Source organism: Pisolithus orientalis (assembly GCF_024613125.1).
Source record: "Pisolithus orientalis strain OTSU chromosome Unknown F5J12scaffold_13, whole genome shotgun sequence".
In the NCBI taxonomy this organism is placed as follows: Eukaryota; Fungi; Basidiomycota; class Agaricomycetes; order Boletales; family Pisolithaceae; genus Pisolithus; species Pisolithus orientalis.
Window position 1 is genome coordinate 490,071 of NW_026260794.1, and position 19,228 is coordinate 509,298.

The 19,228-nt window shown below is 44.8% G+C and overlaps 3 protein-coding genes across 3 annotated transcripts; 1 reads left to right on the forward strand and 2 right to left on the reverse strand.

The window, feature by feature from the left end:
* Positions 1 to 12,885: 12,885 nt before the first annotated feature.
* On the forward strand, positions 12,886 to 14,156 carry F5J12DRAFT_938381 (uncharacterized protein; the record flags this gene model as incomplete). Its single annotated transcript, XM_051749648.1, has 1 exon — positions 12,886 to 14,156. A coding segment is annotated over one exon (924 nt), but the record flags the coding sequence as incomplete, so codon positions are not given.
* Positions 13,975 to 15,245, reverse strand: F5J12DRAFT_84405 (acid protease). Its single transcript, XM_051746244.1, has 3 exons — positions 14,611 to 15,245; positions 14,293 to 14,563; positions 13,975 to 14,224 (listed from the first exon to the last, which is right to left on the reverse strand). Exons 1-3 carry the CDS (start codon positions 15,029 to 15,031, stop codon positions 14,140 to 14,142), a joined length of 777 nt encoding a protein of 258 aa, XP_051600232.1. The 5' UTR covers positions 15,032 to 15,245; the 3' UTR covers positions 13,975 to 14,139.
* A 1,805-nt stretch (positions 15,246 to 17,050) lies between these two features.
* On the reverse strand, positions 17,051 to 19,148 carry F5J12DRAFT_84444 (acid protease). Its single transcript, XM_051746271.1, has 6 exons — positions 18,580 to 19,148; positions 18,425 to 18,522; positions 17,885 to 18,368; positions 17,559 to 17,829; positions 17,207 to 17,382; positions 17,051 to 17,126 (listed from the first exon to the last, which is right to left on the reverse strand). Exons 1-5 carry the CDS (start codon positions 18,860 to 18,862, stop codon positions 17,253 to 17,255), a joined length of 1,266 nt encoding a protein of 421 aa, XP_051600233.1. The 5' UTR covers positions 18,863 to 19,148; the 3' UTR covers positions 17,051 to 17,126; positions 17,207 to 17,252.
* Between the last annotated feature and the right edge of the window lie 80 nt (positions 19,149 to 19,228).

Below are 19,228 nucleotides of genomic sequence, written 5' to 3' on the forward strand. Positions count from 1 at the left end.
ATACTCTGGAGATGGAACATGGAAATTAATGGCATTGATTTCATAAACATCAGAAGGGTAACTTTCCAGGACTTCTTCAATAGATGCGAGGTTAAACTCCTCAGCACCTTGTCCAGGAATGTCAAGCTCGTTGGCTTGGGCTCTTCCCTTGCCCTTACCATGGTGACGATTTTGGTTTCATCCTCAGTCAGATGAACCACCCTGCTGCTGATTGTTTTGAGGGTAAGGCTGATAAGAGCCTCCCCCTCTTCCATGATTTCCATGAGAAGCACCACGACCACCACAGCCACAAGAAGAACTACCTCCACCTCGGTGATCCTGAGTATTACATGATCCTTTGCAAATATTGCAAAGGGGCGGTTTATTCATGCGAGATAGAAGAGAATTAGATTCTCTTTTTATAGTGGTTGTGGAGGAGCCAGAGGCTTCTCCAATTTGTCTTGGTAAAAGTGATTGTCTGGACCAATGTGACCAGAGTTCTTTCATACAAGGAATAACCTTGTCAGGTTCAAGTTGTGTAGGGTCGATGGATGACAGTATGTTTGTGGGAGCTTGGTCCCAAGAAGCAGTCATAGAATGGACAAGAAGTAATGACTTCATTTTGTTGTCCAAGGTAATGCCTTGACCAGATATGGTCTTGAAGAGCATGTTGATCTCGGCTATTTTAGCCATGAGATCATCCTTGGGTTTAATTTGAATTTTAAGGAGTCTTTGGAACTCCATGAAAGTCATCATGGCAGATGGTTTTCCATATTTTGCTTTGAGGTCATCCCATTTTAATTTAGAGGTCATGTGGGCATTGACAGAGAGAGTGATCATGGGATCACAGTAAAGGGTGATACACCCTTGAGTGCAAGTGTTGGAAGTCCTCCAGACACAGGCTTCATCTGCATTGGCCAGTAGACCTTCTGTCCCTGCAACAATATTCCAAACTCCTGAAAGTTTGAAAATAAGCCTTCATCATCACATGCCAAACAGCGTAGTTCATCCTGTTAAGTTTCAGGATGTTCTTTCCAAGACCTCCTTCAGAAGACATTCTAGTAGATGTTGAGGATTAGATGGTCATATAGGAATGTTTTTCATGGATTGGTGAGTCCAGGATTAAAGGTGTCTTGGAGGATAGTGCACATACACTTTCAACATTTGCATGCACAGGATTTTTGTCCAGGTCGATTACTGAGTCCTGGGTGATCAGGTGTTTTATTTTTGGTTCTGGTTCCATGCCTTTCTCCATGTATCACCAATCAGTGATGCGAGAACTCCTCTGAACATTGTACTTGAGAAAATCAAAACAAAGATCAGGGAAGTAATGGTAGGAAAGGAATGGCCATCCCATTTCATGAAGTCCATGGGGGTTTGAAAATCCTAACCATTCAGGCTGACAAGAATAAGGAAAGGGGAACCAGCCATAAATCTGATTACCAGTACTCCCTAGATGCTATAATTTTGAAGGCATTGTATGAGCTATCTAGGCAGGGATCTAGAGATCCATCAGGATACTCAAGGAATCAGCCTGCAGATGCATATGGTACATCCATGGTACTGGGGAGAGGATAGTTTGCATTTAACTTTGGCAGCCGTGCGAGACCTTGCAAGAGCACTGGCAAGTAATCTGCGACATCTGGGTTGGCTGTAAGCCATGCCAGTATCACTAGGCCATCACACGTTTGAGGTCAGCCAAAACCGCTGTCTGTTCTGGGCCAGTAAATGAATCTTTTGTGACTGGTAGCATCAAGGTACCAAAGAGTGCCTTGAGCTTTGTTGTAACTGGTTTGGGTTTCATCCAAATCTCTGCTTTTCTTAAACTCATTGACAAACTCCAGTAGCTGGAGGTCAAAGAGGTGACCACCTGAGTCAACATTTGCAGAAGTAGAGAGGTATGCAGTTGACGTTGGTGATTCCTTCTCGCCAAAGTCCTCTGTAATGGCTCTCCAAATACTTGTGCCAAACCCTGAGAGGAGGGACAAGCTTGCAGAAAGGGTTTCCCGAGATGTAGAGGGGATGGCAGTGGTAGTATGAGTACACGAAGGTGTCATGAGTGATGGTGGAGGCCAGAATGGTCCAGAGGGCAGGATCTTCATAGGTTAGACTAGGTAAGTCACAACCATTGAAGTTAGCAATAGCATTGGGTGAGGAAAGGAAAGAGATTTTCAGAGCAAAGTCAGTAAGATAGCCATAGAACGCAGTATGGATTCCTGGGAGTTTGAACAGCATGTTGAGGCCTGGATAAGTCAGGAAGCTGTCCCAAGTCACCTCAATCTGCAAGAGAGGGACATGGGCAAGCAAGGGCTGTGGACACAAAAAGAAACTATGACTACTGGGAACTGTGTAATGCCAGTGAGAACAATCTCTAACATACAATGCCTCCATATATTCCACAATTTTCTTTATGTACTCCTCTCTCCATTTATTACCCTGATACATGCCATCATGAAGGTGAGCAGTGGTGATTTCTGTACACTTAGCAATGACAATAGACATGCTAAAGGAGAAGCATAAGATTCCATTCATAAATAAATTGGGACGCAGCTAGAAAAGCAAATCGAACTTGGCAGGGTCGTTTCCAACTGTGAGATCAACCTCAGCGATCAAGGCATTAGCCTGAGCGAGTGTGTCACCTAATGCCTGTACCAACTCCTGAGGAGGGGTTGGTTCACAATGAGGGGGAAGTGGATTGGCACTTCCTTCAACCATGTAAGGCAGAACAGGATCAAGGTCGGTGTCATTGTTGTGATCAGGAATAGCATGGAGAAGGTAGTTGGGAGGTGGAGCCTCAACCATAGGAGGGTGGAGACCATCATGAATGAGGTGGAGATTGTGCCCAATGGCAGTGGCGATGCAAGCACAAACCCAATAGAGATATAAATCTTGCTAAATGGGTCCAGCTAAAGCAGCTACCCAGAAGGCAATTGAAGCTGCAAAAATCTCCCTAAAAGATCCATATCCTCCAAGGGAAAGGTAAAAAATGGTCTGGTAAAAAGCCACAAGAAGTGACACAATGAAAGTAATAATGCTCCATCCTAGCACATCTAGGCCATTGAATGGCATGCTGATATGGCCATCGCCAGAGATCAGTAAATGCTCATAAGACAATAGCACACCAACAGTTAGACATTGGGGCTCATAACCTATTGGCAGAGGAATGAGGGACAAAGGGGAAAAGGGCAAGAGCTATGTTGCAAATTTCTTGGGCACGTGATAAGAACCTTATAATACATGTTAAGGGTGGCTGTTCACACTTCCGTTATAAGCCATGCCAATGCCACCCATGTGTCATTGAAAGATTGCCAAAAATGGGTATTTGTACATAATATTTTACACATTCGCACTATATCTTAGATAAAATATCACATATTTGCTATAATCTAGCCAAACCTGACCATTATAATGGCAAGTGGTCCATTACACGCTGCTTACAATGGGGGCACGTGACAATGGACCAAATAAATTTGTGACATAAGACAAGCACTTGCCTTTAGTATTGGATAGAGCATTGAAAGTAAACAGTATTTAAGTAGAGCTGTTGAGGCTCGTAGAACAGTAAGAATGAATGTGAATTCACTTAGGGGATATGGTAGAAACCCCTTAGTTTATATACACATAGGAATGTGCACAGACCAGGTGATGCATATGGTAAGTAAAGATACTACCTACTATGTATAGTAATGAATGTCATGGAACATTATAGAATAAGTGGAGCTAAATGATGTCACTGTGGAGTGACTTAGAAAGCATGACATCATATGAGTAAAACTCATTGAATAAGCAATTCTAGGACCAGTAAATGAGAAACACCATTAACCAATATTTCCAACAGATGGGCATATCACTATGGATCGTGTAGGCCTAGATGCGCTAGGGTTAGCAGTAGTCACTTTCGCTCTGTCGCTTTTAGCTGGTGCAAACCAAGCTATTCTTTTACTTCATTATGGTGGCTTTGATCCTTTTGATTTGCAGGAGCTTTTTATTCACTCCACCACCTTTTGGTTTACATTTCTAGGACTCACTCTCTGGTGGCAGCATTGTCAACATGCCATTCGAGATGCTATTGGCATTCACACCTTAATTGCCACACATTGTATGCTTCCAGTTCCACCACCTCATTACTTACATTTCCATCTTCCTGATGTCAACTATGAGGCAGATCTAGATCCCATACCACCCTACTCCGAGGAAGGATCTCGTGATCCTCCTAATCCTCGTAGAGTGCCAACTCCTTTTCCTGAGGAAGTTCAGGCAATGAACAAGTTGCTCAATCTTGAGCCTGTTCTCACGATTGTTGGTCCTGCCAATGATCTTGCAGAGTTCAATCTTTTATAACTCATTCGTTCTTCTTACTCAAATTATGGGAACTAATCTACAGTCTTTACTCTTCAAAAGAATGTCTCTTGTCATCACTAAATGCACTGAGTTACTCACTGCCAAACACCATGATGGAATGTATCCCAAGGAACCAAAGTGGAGGAAGTATGCTGTCAAGGAGATAATTGAGTTCATAGAGATGTTATATGTATGTGACTGTTCATCCTGGGAGAAAGCTGTGCCATCTTCTATGGCTTTCTTCAAGAAGCCAAACCTAGCAATGTATCTTGTTCCACTTGCCACAGTAGAAACAGCATGGCAACAAGTGCCCCACTTTCCTGGCATTGATTCTTCATATTTTTATCCTGGCCTTCATCTTGCTTTTCATGGTTACCTCACCAACTTCTTTCCAAAATTAACTCATACTTCTACACCTCATGCTATCACTAACTTTAACAGTTGTGATCTTCTGTTAGTTACCTATGAAGATCCTGCCCTCTTCTCTGTTCCAACCTTTACCATCACCCATGACACGTTCATCTATATCTACTATAATGCCCATGTCCTCTACAATCCCTGCTTCTGCAGGCTCGTCCCTCCTCTTTGGGTATGGCATGAGCATCTTGAATGCCATTTCAGAGGAGTTTGGACTGATGGGTCAACTGACATCTCATGCATCCCTGGATGGTTCTGTGAAAGAAGAAGAGGTGGAGACTGTTTTGATAGCTCTCTCACTCAGTTTATCACTGAGTTCAAATGAGAAGGTGATTTGGGAAGTAGTGTTGGATATATGAGTTCTAACTGACATCTTGGCTGGACTGACACAGCCAGTAACCATAGATTCACTTACTGGCCTGGAATGGCAGAGATTCTTAAAGATCTTGAATGTTCCATGGAGAGTAGTTCTTTTGACTATCTCACAGAACCCTGACACTGAGGAATACTCACAATGGCTCTTAGTCAAGCTCAAGCTGTTAGGCAGGCTTTATCCTCTTCCAGGTACGATGGATGTACTGTACATATCAGGCAGGCAATACCACAAGGAAACTAAAGGATGTATATTGGATGAATCTTATAATGTCTTTGAGATACTTGTTAAATGTTCTCATTTCCATCATTATGCATCTTTTGCTATTCCTTATTCTTGCACTAGTCCCTACTTGGGATTTACAACTGGAGGAGAACCTTTGCACGACTGCAATTGGTTGTTCTTTGGGTATCACTATTTTCCTTCACTAGACTTTGATTGTCTAGAGCACAATAATTCTCGCATTTCTGCAAAGCGATGCGCTGAGAAAGGAATAAGCATTCCACATAAAACCTGGCAGAATCCTCATCCACACATCCCAAAATCTCATCTTAATTGCAAATCACAATCTGCTAGAGCATCCACTCACAGAACCAAAAATCATGGATCTCATATCCTTCATCCACCTTCCAATTTGACTCATCCAACCAAATCATTCTTATACAAACATTTGCCTATGGACTTTTGACACTTGGATGTCCAAAGGTCTTTCCAAGCAGATTCCAAAACTCAATGGAGTCAACTATGCCTCTTGGTCAGTTCTCATGAAAGCATATCTTCAAACACTCAGCATTATGAATATTGTTGACAGCACAACTGCACAACTGGCTAATGTTGGAGCTGTGCAGGATGCCTGGAATGTATCTGATCTTTGTGCTCAAGGAATCCTCACACTTTACTGTGATCCTATGATCACAAAGTCAATTGACGCACTCACTACCTCTAATGCAAAATGGACAGAACTCCGAAACAAGTATGGCGCTCCATCTGCCATGACTACCTTTATGGAATTCCAAAGGCTAATCCAGATTCAAATCAAGCCAAAAGATGATATCATGGCAAAGATCTCTGAGATCACCATGATCATGGCTGTGATTTCCAGACAGGGTATTGCCCTGAATGACAAAATGAAAGCCTTAATTCTCATCCATTCAATGTCCCAAGCATGGGAACAAGCACCTGTCAATATCTTATCATCCATTCCTGCCAATCAACTCTCTGCCAATACTGTTATACCTCATATGAAAGAAGTCTGGGCCCACAAATCAGGCAAATCTATGCTACCACAAACCAAAAAGGCTTCTGGGTCATCTACCCAGATAAAACAAGAATCAAATTCTTTATTGGCACACATGAATAAACCACCTCTTTGCAATATTTGCAGAGGCAGTCATAACACTCAGGATCACTGTGGTGGTGGTTCTTCTGGATCTTTCTGTGGCAGTCGAGGAAGAGGTCATGAACATGGAGGTTACATTCCTTACCCACAACAACAGCAGTCTTCTGGCTCTTGTGGCCAAGGACAAAATTGTCAATGAGGCAAGGGCAAGGCCTGAGCCTCAGCTGTTGAAGTAGAGGGTGCTGAGGCTGTTGGCGCCAGCTACATTGAAGAAATTCCTGAGGATTGTCTTTATGATCCTAATACTTGCTCTTATGGTTATAATGAGCAGTATGGGGAATATGCTGCTGAGGAATTTGACATTACTACAATGTCTATTCCTCATGACCCTTCTCCTGAATATATTCCGGATAACTCAGCTCCTGTTGAGTGAGTTTACTCCTCTGACCTTAATACCTATATCAGGTCTCACATCATCTCTGACAGTCAGACCTATGATCCCAACCTTTCTCATGATGACATCACAACAGCTATGGAATTGGTTGAGCATACTCTCAACAATCCAGTAGATGCCACCACAGGCTGACTTGCACCTTGGTATATTGATGAAATTTCCAATTACCAACTGGACCAAGTTGAGTCAGTCAAGATTCATGTCAACATTCCTAAATCTAATTCACCTTGTACATGTTCTATTTGTCAATGAGCAGCCCTTGCTCTCCAGCGAGTGGACCAGTCCCTACAGGAATGATGGGAATGGGAGACTTTGAACTCTCATTCAGGGCAGATTCCCCTTCCCATTATTGGGGAGGACAGGATATGTCCTTGTAGTCCTGTCTCACCCTCAATACAAGTGGGAGATCCTGTTCTGGCTCATGAGAACATGGTGGAGGTTAGGAATGTTGAGGACAATGGCAGTTCGGCTTCACTGACAATATGGACTGATGATTTCTCTGCCTGACATGTTCAAGGACATGATAGTGGCAACAGAGGATCTTTCAGAGTTCCATTATTAAAGAAAAAGAAATTCCACCCTATGTCTCTTAAAGAGTTTCATGAATCTGTGCCTGTAACTGTGCCATGTAAATCTTTTCATATAAAGCATAATCCAGACACCAAGTATGACCCTAATGAATCAGCTGCAGGATATTCCCCTGGTGAATTCAATAGGAATGCTTATGATGCTTTTGATGCTTATCCCTTGGGTATACATGCATCATTCAGGAACCTACCAAAAGGTGAGTCAATATGGATGTTGGATAGTGGTGCTTCACATCATGTGACACCATTTAAAACTGATTTCCTTACTTTCCAAGAATTCACTACTCCTTCCCTTGCATCTACTGCTAGGTTAAGTCAAGTTTCATTACTTGGAGAAGGAACAGTGATTGTTCACCTTGAAAATGGGCATAACCTGCCACTACATAATGTTGTTTACAGCCCTTTATTCTCAAAGAGGCTATGTTCAAGAAATGCACTCCTTAAAAACGGGTACCGGAGCACAGCGACACTTACTAGTGAAGTGATCTGAGCACCAGACAGCCAGATTGTACTTGAGGTGAAAGTAGCCCCACCTACTTCACCACTACACTGGTTTGTGGGCATACCACTTCCACCTATCAATGTGTTTGCAGTCCTTTGCCCTCTGGTTAGGAATTCTTTAGAGTCTATTTGGCATAATCGCATGTGTCACCCAGCTCAGGCTGTTCTCAGACATATTTGCAGATTAGGTCTTAAACAAGACATACAAATACACAGGGAGCAATCCTCATGTAAAGGTTGCACACAAGGCAAGTTGTCTTCTGAAGCTTTTAAACCTTCCTGGAAATGTGCTATGAAACCTCTTGAATTGGTCCATGCTGACCTTCTCGAACTACCTGTTGAATCCTACCTTCAGTCCAAATATATCTTAACCCTCTTGGATGATTACTCATCCTACAGTTTTTGTCTTTACCTTCACAATAAATCTGACACCTATACTGCTTTTGCCAACTGGTTGGTTTCTATGCAAAATACAACTGGACACCATCTTCTTGCACTCCATTTGGATCAAGGGGGAGAATTTATGGGTCATACCTTCAAAGCACTCCTTTCTTCACATGGCGTTACCCACCAATTATTGATTGCCAATCAACCACAACAGAATGGTCATGCAGAGCAATTTAATCGCACAATATCCAAAAAAGCAGGCACTATTTGACATCATGCTTGTGTTCCAAAATGCTTCTGGAACTTTGCTTTTGATTGTGCACTTCATGTGTACAATAGAACTCCCTTAAAACGGATTTTATTTAAAACTCCTGTCAAGCTTTTTTTAGGAAAAGTACCCAACATTTCTTATTTTCACACCTTTGGCTGCAAAGCCTTTGTATGGATTTCAAAAGAACAAAGAAAAGACAAATTGGAACCACATGCAATCAAGATGGTATTTTTAGGTTATGAACCAAATACAAAAGGATATTGATTCCTAAATGGTCAGAAGATCATTATTTCTTGAACTGCAAAATTTGTAGAAGACTCTTTTCCTTTCTGTTTGGATTCCAAGACCAAAACCTTTGACCCCAATTCTGAAGATGACCATGAATCATCATCTTCTGACTCTGAAAGCCTACATTCACTTCTGGATCCTGATCAGATCCAACTGCTGCCTCATCACCAGCAACCACATCATCCTAATACACCTCCACAACAATACCCACAGCAGAATAGAGCTGCAGACCAGCCTAGAGCTCAACAACCAAGAAGAGCACCTGCTGCAGTACCACCTGTCAACCCTCATCTTATTCAGCATCCTCATCAACTTCATAATATTCCTGGTGACTCCTGAAATGTTCAGAGAGCTCAACCTCCTGCTGAAGACAGAGAACCTTCATCCAAAGCGTCATTTTATTCCTGTTTCCTGTCCTGGAAACGTTTATGGAGATGGACCTCCTGTTCAAATTGAATGGGACATTCAACAAAACAGAGACCAAGCACAACAATGGATTCATAATGTGGAACATAATATCCATGAAAGAGAAGAAGCTTTACACCAATATAATGAGGAACACAGACCACCTTCTCCAGCTCTGCCACCAGCAATGGTACCTCCTCAAGTTCCTCATCAGTGGACAGAACATCCACAAGGAACTACTCCACCTTCTCCTGGATCACTGCTTACTCCACTTCCAGAATCTCCAAAAGGAATGCCAGATCAGGAAGCAGACATGCATCCTTTTGAGTTTGCTCTTGCTGCCCAGATCAAAGAATCTCTGGAACATTATAAAGATGTGCTAAAATTATCTCCTGATTTACAAAAGAAGTGGTTCGACGCTATGAAAGATGAACTAAAATCTATCAAGGAAAGACAAGTGTGGACTTTGGTGGATCCTCCTAGAGATTGGAAACCTGTAAAGTGTTGATGGGTATTCACTATCAAAAGCAATGGTCGTTATAAAGCTCGTCTTGTGGCTAAAGGCTTTACACAAGAATTTGGAACCGACTTTGAAGTCACCTTCTCTCCAGTCACTTGCTTCAAAACAGTGCAAATTTTACTCGCATTTGCTGCCCAGAAAAATTGGGAAATGGAAGCACTGGATGTAAAAACTGCCTTTTTATATGGAAACCTCGATGAAGAAATATATATGGAGCAACCAGAAGGTTTCAAAGTTTCAGGTCAAGAGCACAAGGTATATCAGCTGCTTAGAGCCCTCTATGGCTTAAAGCAAGCAGCACTTGCATGGAATAAAGCTTCTACATGCCTCCTTACTTCACATGGGCTATATATGCTCAAAAGTGGATGCTGGCATTTATATCTATTCCTCAAAAGCTGGCATGGTCATTTTCCTCATCTATGTCAACAATGGATTATTTCTAGGATCAGACAAACATCTTCTTAAAACCAAGAAAGAAGAATTCATGAAGAAATGGGAATCCCAAGACCTTGGTGAAGTCAAGGAATACCTTGGCATTCAAATTCACCAGAATCAATCAAAGAAAGAACTATATCTTGATCAAATTCCATATGTTAAAAAGGTCATCAAAAGGTTTAATATGGAGACTGCTCAAAATGTTCACACTCCATTACCATCAGGATATCAACTGAAGAAAGCACCATCAGATTATCAAGCCACATCATCTCTCAGATCTCAGTACCAATCTATTATCAGCTCTCTTCTATATATGGCCCTTGGTACTCATCCAGACATTGCATATGCAGTTATTTCGCATGTCACAATATATGGCGAATCCCACTGAGGATCATCGCAACAAGGCCTTGCATATAGTTCACTATATTGCATCTACTCCAAAAATGGCCTTATACTATTCTGGACTCAAATCTCAGATCTTTGGCTTCGTGGATTCTGATTGGGCTTCCAATAATGACACTCATCATTCAACTACCAGTTTTGCCATGTTCCTCAGAACATCCCTTATTTCTTGGCAGTCACAAAAACAGAAGACTATTGTGCTCTCCTCTACAGAAGCCAAATACATGGCTCTCTGTGATGCTGCACATCAAATCAAATGGCTCCACATGCTATTTGATGAATTAAAACTCAAAACAGAAAAGACCATACTATATTGCAATAATATGGGAGCTCACTTCATTGCTGAGAATCCTGTATTAGATGGTCATTCTAAACATATCGATGTCCAATGGCACTTCATTCGCAAATGTGTACAAGATGGTTTATTTGGTATTGAATACATTCAAACCAATAAACAAAATGCAGATGGTCTTACTAAATCTTTGATGTGGCAAAAATTTGAAACAAATCACTCAGTCAATGGGACTTGTTAATCTCCCATTCTAGAGCAAGGGGGAGTGTTGAAAATATCATAATAGTTCCAACTCTAGACTTACATGTGTATCAACACGTTGTACATCACATGACCTTGCTTGGTGATCAGCTCCACAAAGATGTCATTATGATATCATCTATTGCATCATATTCCATAGCAGTTCTCTGCTATTCTATACTCTATTTAGTAACTATACTGTAGCTCTTTCCTTATATGTTACTGGTCCATGCATATAGCTACATGTATATAAACTCAGGATATCTCTCCTAGAAAAATAACAACAATCATCATTGTCTCATTCAGACAATCTACTGTCCATACAAACACTCAAGCCCCAACAAACTTTACCTTATCAAAATCTATCTGCTAACTCATAAAGGCAAGTGCTCTTGTCTAGCTCTTTGTAGTAGCCTGTCCTCTGTGCAATAAGGAGTTGGTTCATTAGGTCCTTGTTGAGTGTGGCTTTGTGCACAAGTTCAAAAAACTCAAACTTACCAAGTGTTTGGAATGGATGCCAGGGTTCAGAGTCTTTTTCAATGACAGACTTCAGAGTTGCATTGTGATGAGAACAATCAAAGGTAGAGAAAGAGTTGAGGGCTGCAGGATGGCCACTCTTTGGGTGAAACTCAGTTTTGAAAGAATTGGGACAAGCAGATGTGAACAAAGGGACTTGGGAAGCAGAGAAGCATGATGGAACTGTATCATCTTCATTTTCAGAGGGTCAAACACTGGATATGCTGGTATCCAATCTGGAGCCTGTGCAATTGTCAGACTCAGATTACAACTTATTATATGACAATAGGAAAAAGGGGACTTATGCCCATGCAATTCCCCAGAGATGCTCATGGCAGCATCAGATGCAAGATCTCCTGCAGCATTACCTGTGAGATCTCTGATCCAGTCACAACTACAACAGGTGCAAAGTCTTCCAGGACAATATCAAAAGTTGAGGGAAACTCTTCAGAAACTGAGGCCAGATGCTCTTGCACAGTGATGGCAGAAACAGCCTCATGTGCCTTGTGTATACAGCACTTTTCTTTCCAGTGCTCTTCAGTTGAAATAGATGCTAATAAGGTTGTTGCTCTATTACATACACAGAAAAAAGACATACCTTTCCTCTGGACCTCTATCAGTTCTGCTGCAACACTTGCGAACTCATCTACCTGTCTTTGCTTTTCATTTCTCCAAGTACAACTAGCAATATGAGATTTGATGCCTCGAGCACTGAACAACAGGCCACAAGTTTCACAGGGGACTTGCTCCGTAGTTTTGATAACATATTTACACTTTTGTTTCATGGGGGGCATTATGGACAAGTGGTACAGAAGAAGGGGAATAGCAATGTACAAGCACAGATGAGGATGGGATACCATATTGAGACTCCCTTGAAAGGGCCGCCAAGCGAACGTAATGGTCACGGGACCTCTTGGAATAGGGGGGGCCTTCATTCCAACAAGCGACCACAATTATGATAAGATTGTGATAAGGTTAAAATTAGATTACAAGCGATCCCCAATGTGTCTAAATATGGCATAATTGCAACCCGGGTTCAGAAGTTTCCGACATGTTGTTGATTCTCTGCATCCCACTTCGACGACGACGACGGCGGCGGCGGAGATGAGCACACAGCGTAGTCCAGCGGTGATGTCCCCTCTGCAGGACAGACCCAGACCCCGTCCAGTCTTCCATCCGTCGCGAGTCAGCGCTGGGATGGAGCAAATCACAACAACAGCAACAGCAACAACCCTCGCCAACGACAACCAGTACCAGTGCAACTGCAACGACCCCACTGCGCATCGCCAAACGCGATAGCAAGCCGCCATTCCCACTCGTCGCACGTCGCTTGTCCTCCAGCTACAAACCTCCCAGAAACAACAACCTCGTCTCAAAGTCCCCCTTCAAATCGCACATCCCCATTCCATCCACATCAGACACCGCATTCCCCGTTCCTACCCGTGCCCCTCGTCGCGTCAGTGGCGAGAAACGACCATGCCCAGAGTCCATGCACGAGCAGGCGGAGAACGAGCGTCCCTTCGCATTCAAGCGCGAGCGACGACAGTCCAAAGCCTACCAAGGGCTCATAGAAAAAGAGCCCGTAACTAAGAGCCCGTTCAGACGTCCCCCAGAGTCGAATGGAGACGAAGACCACCCACCCCCACCTCCACCCAAGGTGGCATTGTCACCTCCTGCACAGCCTCCCTCGACCCCTGCACCCGTACTCTCTCGTCCTGTGACTCCCTCCCGTCCATCTCTCGTTTCCAAACGACTCCATGGTCCTAGAACAGCTGATCAGTCTTCCATAGATAGTAAGAGACGGAGGCGGAAGACGGTTACGTTTGACGAACGCTGCGACGTATTAGAATTCGACCGTGAAGAGGAGGAAGAGGATCCCTTCTTTTCATCTGATGAAGACAACTACGGAGAACCTGGCGCTGGTGAGGAGTTCGAACAAGATCACCATGCGCAGGACAATTGCCATCAGCCTCAAGACGCTGCTAACCAGGACAGTTTTGAGAGCATACAACTTGGAGACGGCGATCGCAGCATTACTGGCATAGTAGATGCCATGTTATAATCCGCTTCCGGGAGTGTGCCCGGTCTCAATCCACCTCCTACGATATGGTTCGTGATCACTCAGGCTCCTTCCAAGCACTACCAACCTATATAGACACAACTTACTGACAACGTATACAGTACCTCATTGCGTGTGTTGAGCGCACACCCGACTGTAAACTTGAGCTCGGGCATGAAGTGCTTTTCAATACGTGATCGCTTCACAGCTTGTTGAACGACTGCGTCAGAGGTAACTTCAAGGTACCACATCCAGTATTCGAGTTTGTACCAATGGACAGGGTATATTGAGCAAACTGTGCTCGCATGTTGTCTATGACAAAATTTTGGTAGATTAGTTACTTGTGGAATTAGTATACCTGGTGGCTACGAATCCGACACGGGCGTTAGTAGTGTCATAAATGCTATAGTAACGTTCCCTGTGCACACATGACCATCGCATCAGCTGTGTCAGAAGCAACTACGCAGAGGACTGAAAAACACATACAAGAAAGTATATCCGTTCGTGAAGTCCATGCCAGACCCAGATGGATATCCGATGTCGTTGACGACCAGGTAGATGCTACCGCTGCTCCCGCCGATTGCGTAGTTGAGAGACCGAGGCCATATCTGTGCGTTAGGGATGAGATCGTAGGTCTGCGTTCCAATGTGGAAGCTCAGTGTTTGGAGGTTGTTGTATTGTGATGGCGTGATGCGCAATAACCCGGTGGCATTATCCATGACGCCACCGGTTGCGGATTGGTATGTCTGGAACGCGTCTGTACCAATCAGCATGAATAGGGATCAAATGGATTTGGGAGTATACCAGTAGCGATGAGGATCAGAGTGGTGCCAGTGTCAACGGTACCAGCCGAGTTGGGTAAGATCGTCTTTCCGCCATACGTGATAGATTGATTATATCCCCAGAAGAGGTTCGACGAAGAAGTATCCGTGATCGGTGTGTAATGTACGGTGCTGGTGATAACAGATGGGTCGTAGCCACCAAATGTGAGCTTGCCTGAGTTGGAATCAGACGCCGGGGCGAAGTAGATCCCCAGGACGGCACTGCTGATCATTCCTTGGCTGTATAGATTGTCAACCACGGTGGGCACGGTGTCGACATTGGAGATGGTGCCTTGGGTGAGGTCTGCAGGACCAAGGACCAAGGACCCCATCGATACCAGTGCCGCTAAGACCCTGGGACTGGGTGGCGACACCGATGGATTGCTGGTTGATGGTAAGGCCATTGCCGAACGATACTGTGTCTATATATTCTACCCCAGAGAAATTTCCGGAGCCGTATGCTACATACTACCAATGTGACATCAGGCTTTAATGTCCGAAGGGAGAAAACTGTGGGCCGTACGACGGTGTTGCCAGTATAGTAGCTGGTGCTCGTGGGAGTGTAGGATTTGTTCGCGCCGACCCACATATTAGAACTTCCTGTATCGACCAGCAGAGTGTCTACCGCAATGAATCCCCGTTCAGCATCCACTAGCGGGTCACACGAACAACACTTACATTCTGTCGGAGGACTTCCGACGCTAACCTGAGCGGCATATAGTACTGCGGAGTTTGTGACGTTGACAGAAACATCGCGTTTTATATGCCCCCCCTTCACTTGCATGGATTTGATGCGAGCCCGGTCTGCGTCAGCGATACTGGACACCCCTATCGCATTTAGCCTGGCGGCGAAGCCGAGGGTAATCTTGCCAATACCACCGGACGTTGAGTTAACTGGGGTCGCGCCAACTGCAAGCAGGTAAATAGGAAGAACGGCCAACAGAGCTCTGCAGGGAAACATGATCGGATGAATGGGTCAGCAGCACGGGTACGCCCATTTTATGCTGTTCTGCGCAGTGGGACAGCAAGCTTCCTGGGTCAGTTCGGATCGATTCTCGGGATTGTTGGACAACGGTAATACCTTGGAAGCGCGATGGTGGTAACGAACATGACAAGCTGGCAGTCCTCGCGATGCATTTGTCTGTGTGAAGGACGCTGCCATTCGTAGAATTGGAGGCGTGGCACCAGTCGCGGTCACGTGCCAATCGCCAGGTTCGATCGCCCTGCCGAGGCTCATAGGAATGTGACCTGGTACATTTTGTTCATTTTACTTGTTTTTGTTTCCTGTCACGTCCGTACATAATAATGCATGCATCTGTGGTGAGCTGGTGAGCGGAGCTTACCACTGAACTACGCTCGACCGTTCTGCGTCGAAAGTGGGATGCATCCACCATGGGAATCATTCTGGATCACAAGGTCGGTGGCGAACATATCATATCATGTCTTCCGATGCTGAGGTAGTACTCAAGCACCTCAAATGAGTGGATATCAGTGTGTTTTCTAGTCTCTTTTCACTGGCACCGCCTGTATTTCTTTATTTTGAAGCCCAGCATAGGGACATTAGATATCAATCAACTTTATTGCGCTCCAATTTTCCCTCGTTGGAAGGCTGACTGAATTCTTATCCAAACCTTCTTGAAGCAAGTGGTTCAGAGGGAAACGTGTCGTTGCGCGTTTTGTATTTGCTATCAATGGACCTTGGACCCTGGTGCAATACCGTTTATGCGCCGACAGATTCCGGGACCTTAATGACGCATTTATACACTGCAAGAAAATTGCTTCGGCAATTGTAGTTATAGCTCCGAGAAGTGAAAGGAAGAAAGAAAGAAAGAAACCCTAATGTTGCATACCGGGATCATCTTCACGTTCATGGACGACAAGGAGAGCCTGGGAGGAACGTTGCACGTTTTATACAGACACCCCGTACCTTCAGGGGTCACTTTATCGGGCCAGGACTACTCACGAGGTCATGACTACTACAGTCGGTCTCCAACCTTCTCCAACAATAGGGAGTTTCCGCTTACTAAAAAATTGGATTTGGAGCTTGAAGCTTGGAGGTTGGCGGTTGCAAATCAAAACGTTGAGCAACCAGCAGACTGTCTCAGTTTGGTGGTTGTGTGAAGTTCTCGTGACTAGCACACACAATGAGACCTGAGGCACTGCTACTGAGTGTCACCAGTCGCAGTCTTGAGGGTGATAAGGGAGAATGGACTTGGTGGGGATCTGATGGGTACGTTGGTGTTGTCATCGAGATCAGACGGACACTGCTGAAACGAGGAGGAGCAGGGCACCTTAGTGATACCTGTTGTGATTTATACGCATGATTAAAGTCCCACGACAGTGGAGCCGGGGAACACTGAAATGGCTCAAGCACTTCCAGGCGAACACATAGCGAATTTGGAATCTTCGAATCTTCAGTTGAACAGAAACTTCCTAATGGAAAAGGAGCTCGGAATACAAGCAAAGGACATTCTGCTTGCATAAGAAAAGATATGTTATCTGGTTCACCGCCACGTGCATTTTACAGTGGTTTGAACGAAATATAAACAATCCACTTGAATGGTTCAAGGACGACGTACATTTTTTCGGGAGGACATGGCCACCAACTGATACCTGAGTTTTCTGTCAAAGTGAGGATCTTTGGTACCTCATCGGCGCTACAGATCTTCGTGCACTGCGGAAGCTCTCAAGTACACTTTGTTCTTGAATGCACCGCAAACCCTGGTCACTCCCAGTCTCTGTTCTCGTGTGTCGTCTATGACAAAATTTCGGCAGATTAGTTACTTGTGGAATCGGTATATTTGGTGGCTGCGAATCCGACACGGGCGTTGGTCGTGTCATAAATGCTGTAGTAGCGTTCTCTGTGCACGCGTGACCATCGCATCGGCTTCGCCAGAACTATGCAGATGACAATGACAGAGAAATACATACAAGAAAACGTAGCCTTTCGTGAAGTCTACGCCGGATCCGGAAGGATGTCCGATGTCACCGACAACAAGATAAATGCTATTGCTACTGCCGCCGATTGCGGAGTTGAGAGACCGAGGCCATATCTGTGCGTTGGGGATTAAGTCGTAGGTCTGCGTTCCAATGTGGAAGCTCAGCGTTTGGAGGTTGTTGTATTGTGATGGCGTGATGCGCAACAGCCCGGTGGTATTATCCATGATGCCACCGGTTGCTGATTGGTATAGCTGGAATGCGTCTGTACCAATCAGAATGAATACCGATCAAAGAGATTGGGAAGCGGTGTGATATACCAGTAGCGGTGAGGATCAAAGTGGTGCCGGTGTCAACGATACCAGCCGTGTTGGGTAAGATCGTCCTTCCACCATACGTGATAGATTGATTATATCCCCAGCAGAGACTCGAGGGAGGAGTACTCGTGATCGGTGTGTAATTTATGGGGCCGGCGATAACGGATGGGTTGTAGCCACCAAATGTGAGCTCGCCTGAGTTGGAATTAGAGGCCGGGATGAAGTAGATCCCCAACACAGCACTACTGATCGTTCCCTGGCTGTATAGGTTGTCAACCACGGTGGGTACGGTGTTCGTATTGGAGACGGTGCCTTGGGTGAGGTCTGCAGGACCGAGGCCAAGAAAGCCATCGATACCAGTGCCGTTAAGGCCCTGGGACTGGGTGGCGACACCGATGGATTGGTGGTTGATGGTAAGGCCATTTCCAAGTGATACTGTGTCTATATATTCGACCCCAAAAATGCTTCCGGAACCGAACGATGCATTCTACGAATGTATCGTTAGGCTGTAATATCCAAGAGAGGAAAATTGGTAGAACATACGATGGTGTTGCCAGTATAGTAGCTGGTGCTTGTGGGAGTGTAGGGTTTGTTCGCGCCAATCCACGTATTGGAGCTTCCCGCGTCGATCAGCAGAGTGTCTGCCACAATAAAGCCCTGTTCAGCATCCACTAGTGGGTCACACAAACATCACTTGCATTCCGTCGGTGGACTTCCGACGCTAACGTGAGCGGTGTATATTTGTAGGAAGTTGGTGACGCTGACGGAAGCATCGCGTTTTATATGACCCCCCTTCCTTCGCATAGATTTGATACGAGCGCGGTCTGCGTCAGCAATGTTGGGTATGCCTATCGCATTTAGCCCGGCGACGAAGCCGAGCGTGACCTTGCCAGTATCACCAGATGCTGGGTTAACTGGGGACGCGGAAACTGCGAGCAGGTAAAGAGGGATGACAGCCAACAGAGTTCTGTAGGGAAACATGACCGGATGGGTGGGTCAGCAGCAATAGTGGGTCTATTTTATGTTGTTCTGCACAGGGGAGCCATGTGGGACAGTAACCTTCCTGGATCGATTCCAGGGACTGTTGGGCAACGGTAATACCTTGAAAGCGCAAGGGTGGCAACGAACACGACATTTTTAACGGTAGTCCTCACAACGCACCTGTCTGTTTAACCGCCTACGAAGGGCGTTGCCATTCGGAGGGCCTGTTGTAGGGGGCAGAATTATTCTGAGATCTTGGTTTTGCCACTTGGTACAATTATTTGAGCGAGCGGACCAAACTCAACTGAACAATGGACAAGCAAGACCACTAGTCAACATCAACATGCCAACGACCGTTGTCTTCGA

Coding starts and splice junctions, on each gene's coding strand:
- F5J12DRAFT_84405 (XM_051746244.1), bottom strand. CDS start 15,031: ATGGCCTTACCATCAACCAGCAATCCATCGGTGTCGCCACCCAGTCCC. Junction 14,564..14,610: donor TCTGATCCTCATCGCTACTG/GTATACTCCCAA, acceptor TGATTGGTACAG/ACGCGTTCCAGACATACCAA. Junction 14,225..14,292: donor ACGAACGGATATACTTTCTT/GTATGTGTTTTT, acceptor ATGTGTGCACAG/GGAACGTTACTATAGCATTT.
- F5J12DRAFT_84444 (XM_051746271.1), bottom strand. CDS start 18,862: ATGTTTCCCTACAGAACTCTGTTGGCTGTCATCCCTCTTTACCTGCTC. Junction 18,369..18,424: donor ACTATACTGGCAACACCATC/GTATGTTCTACC, acceptor ATACATTCGTAG/AATGCATCGTTCGGTTCCGG. Junction 17,383..17,558: donor ACGAAAGGCTACGTTTTCTT/GTATGTATTTCT, acceptor ATTTTGTCATAG/ACGACACACGAGAACAGAGA.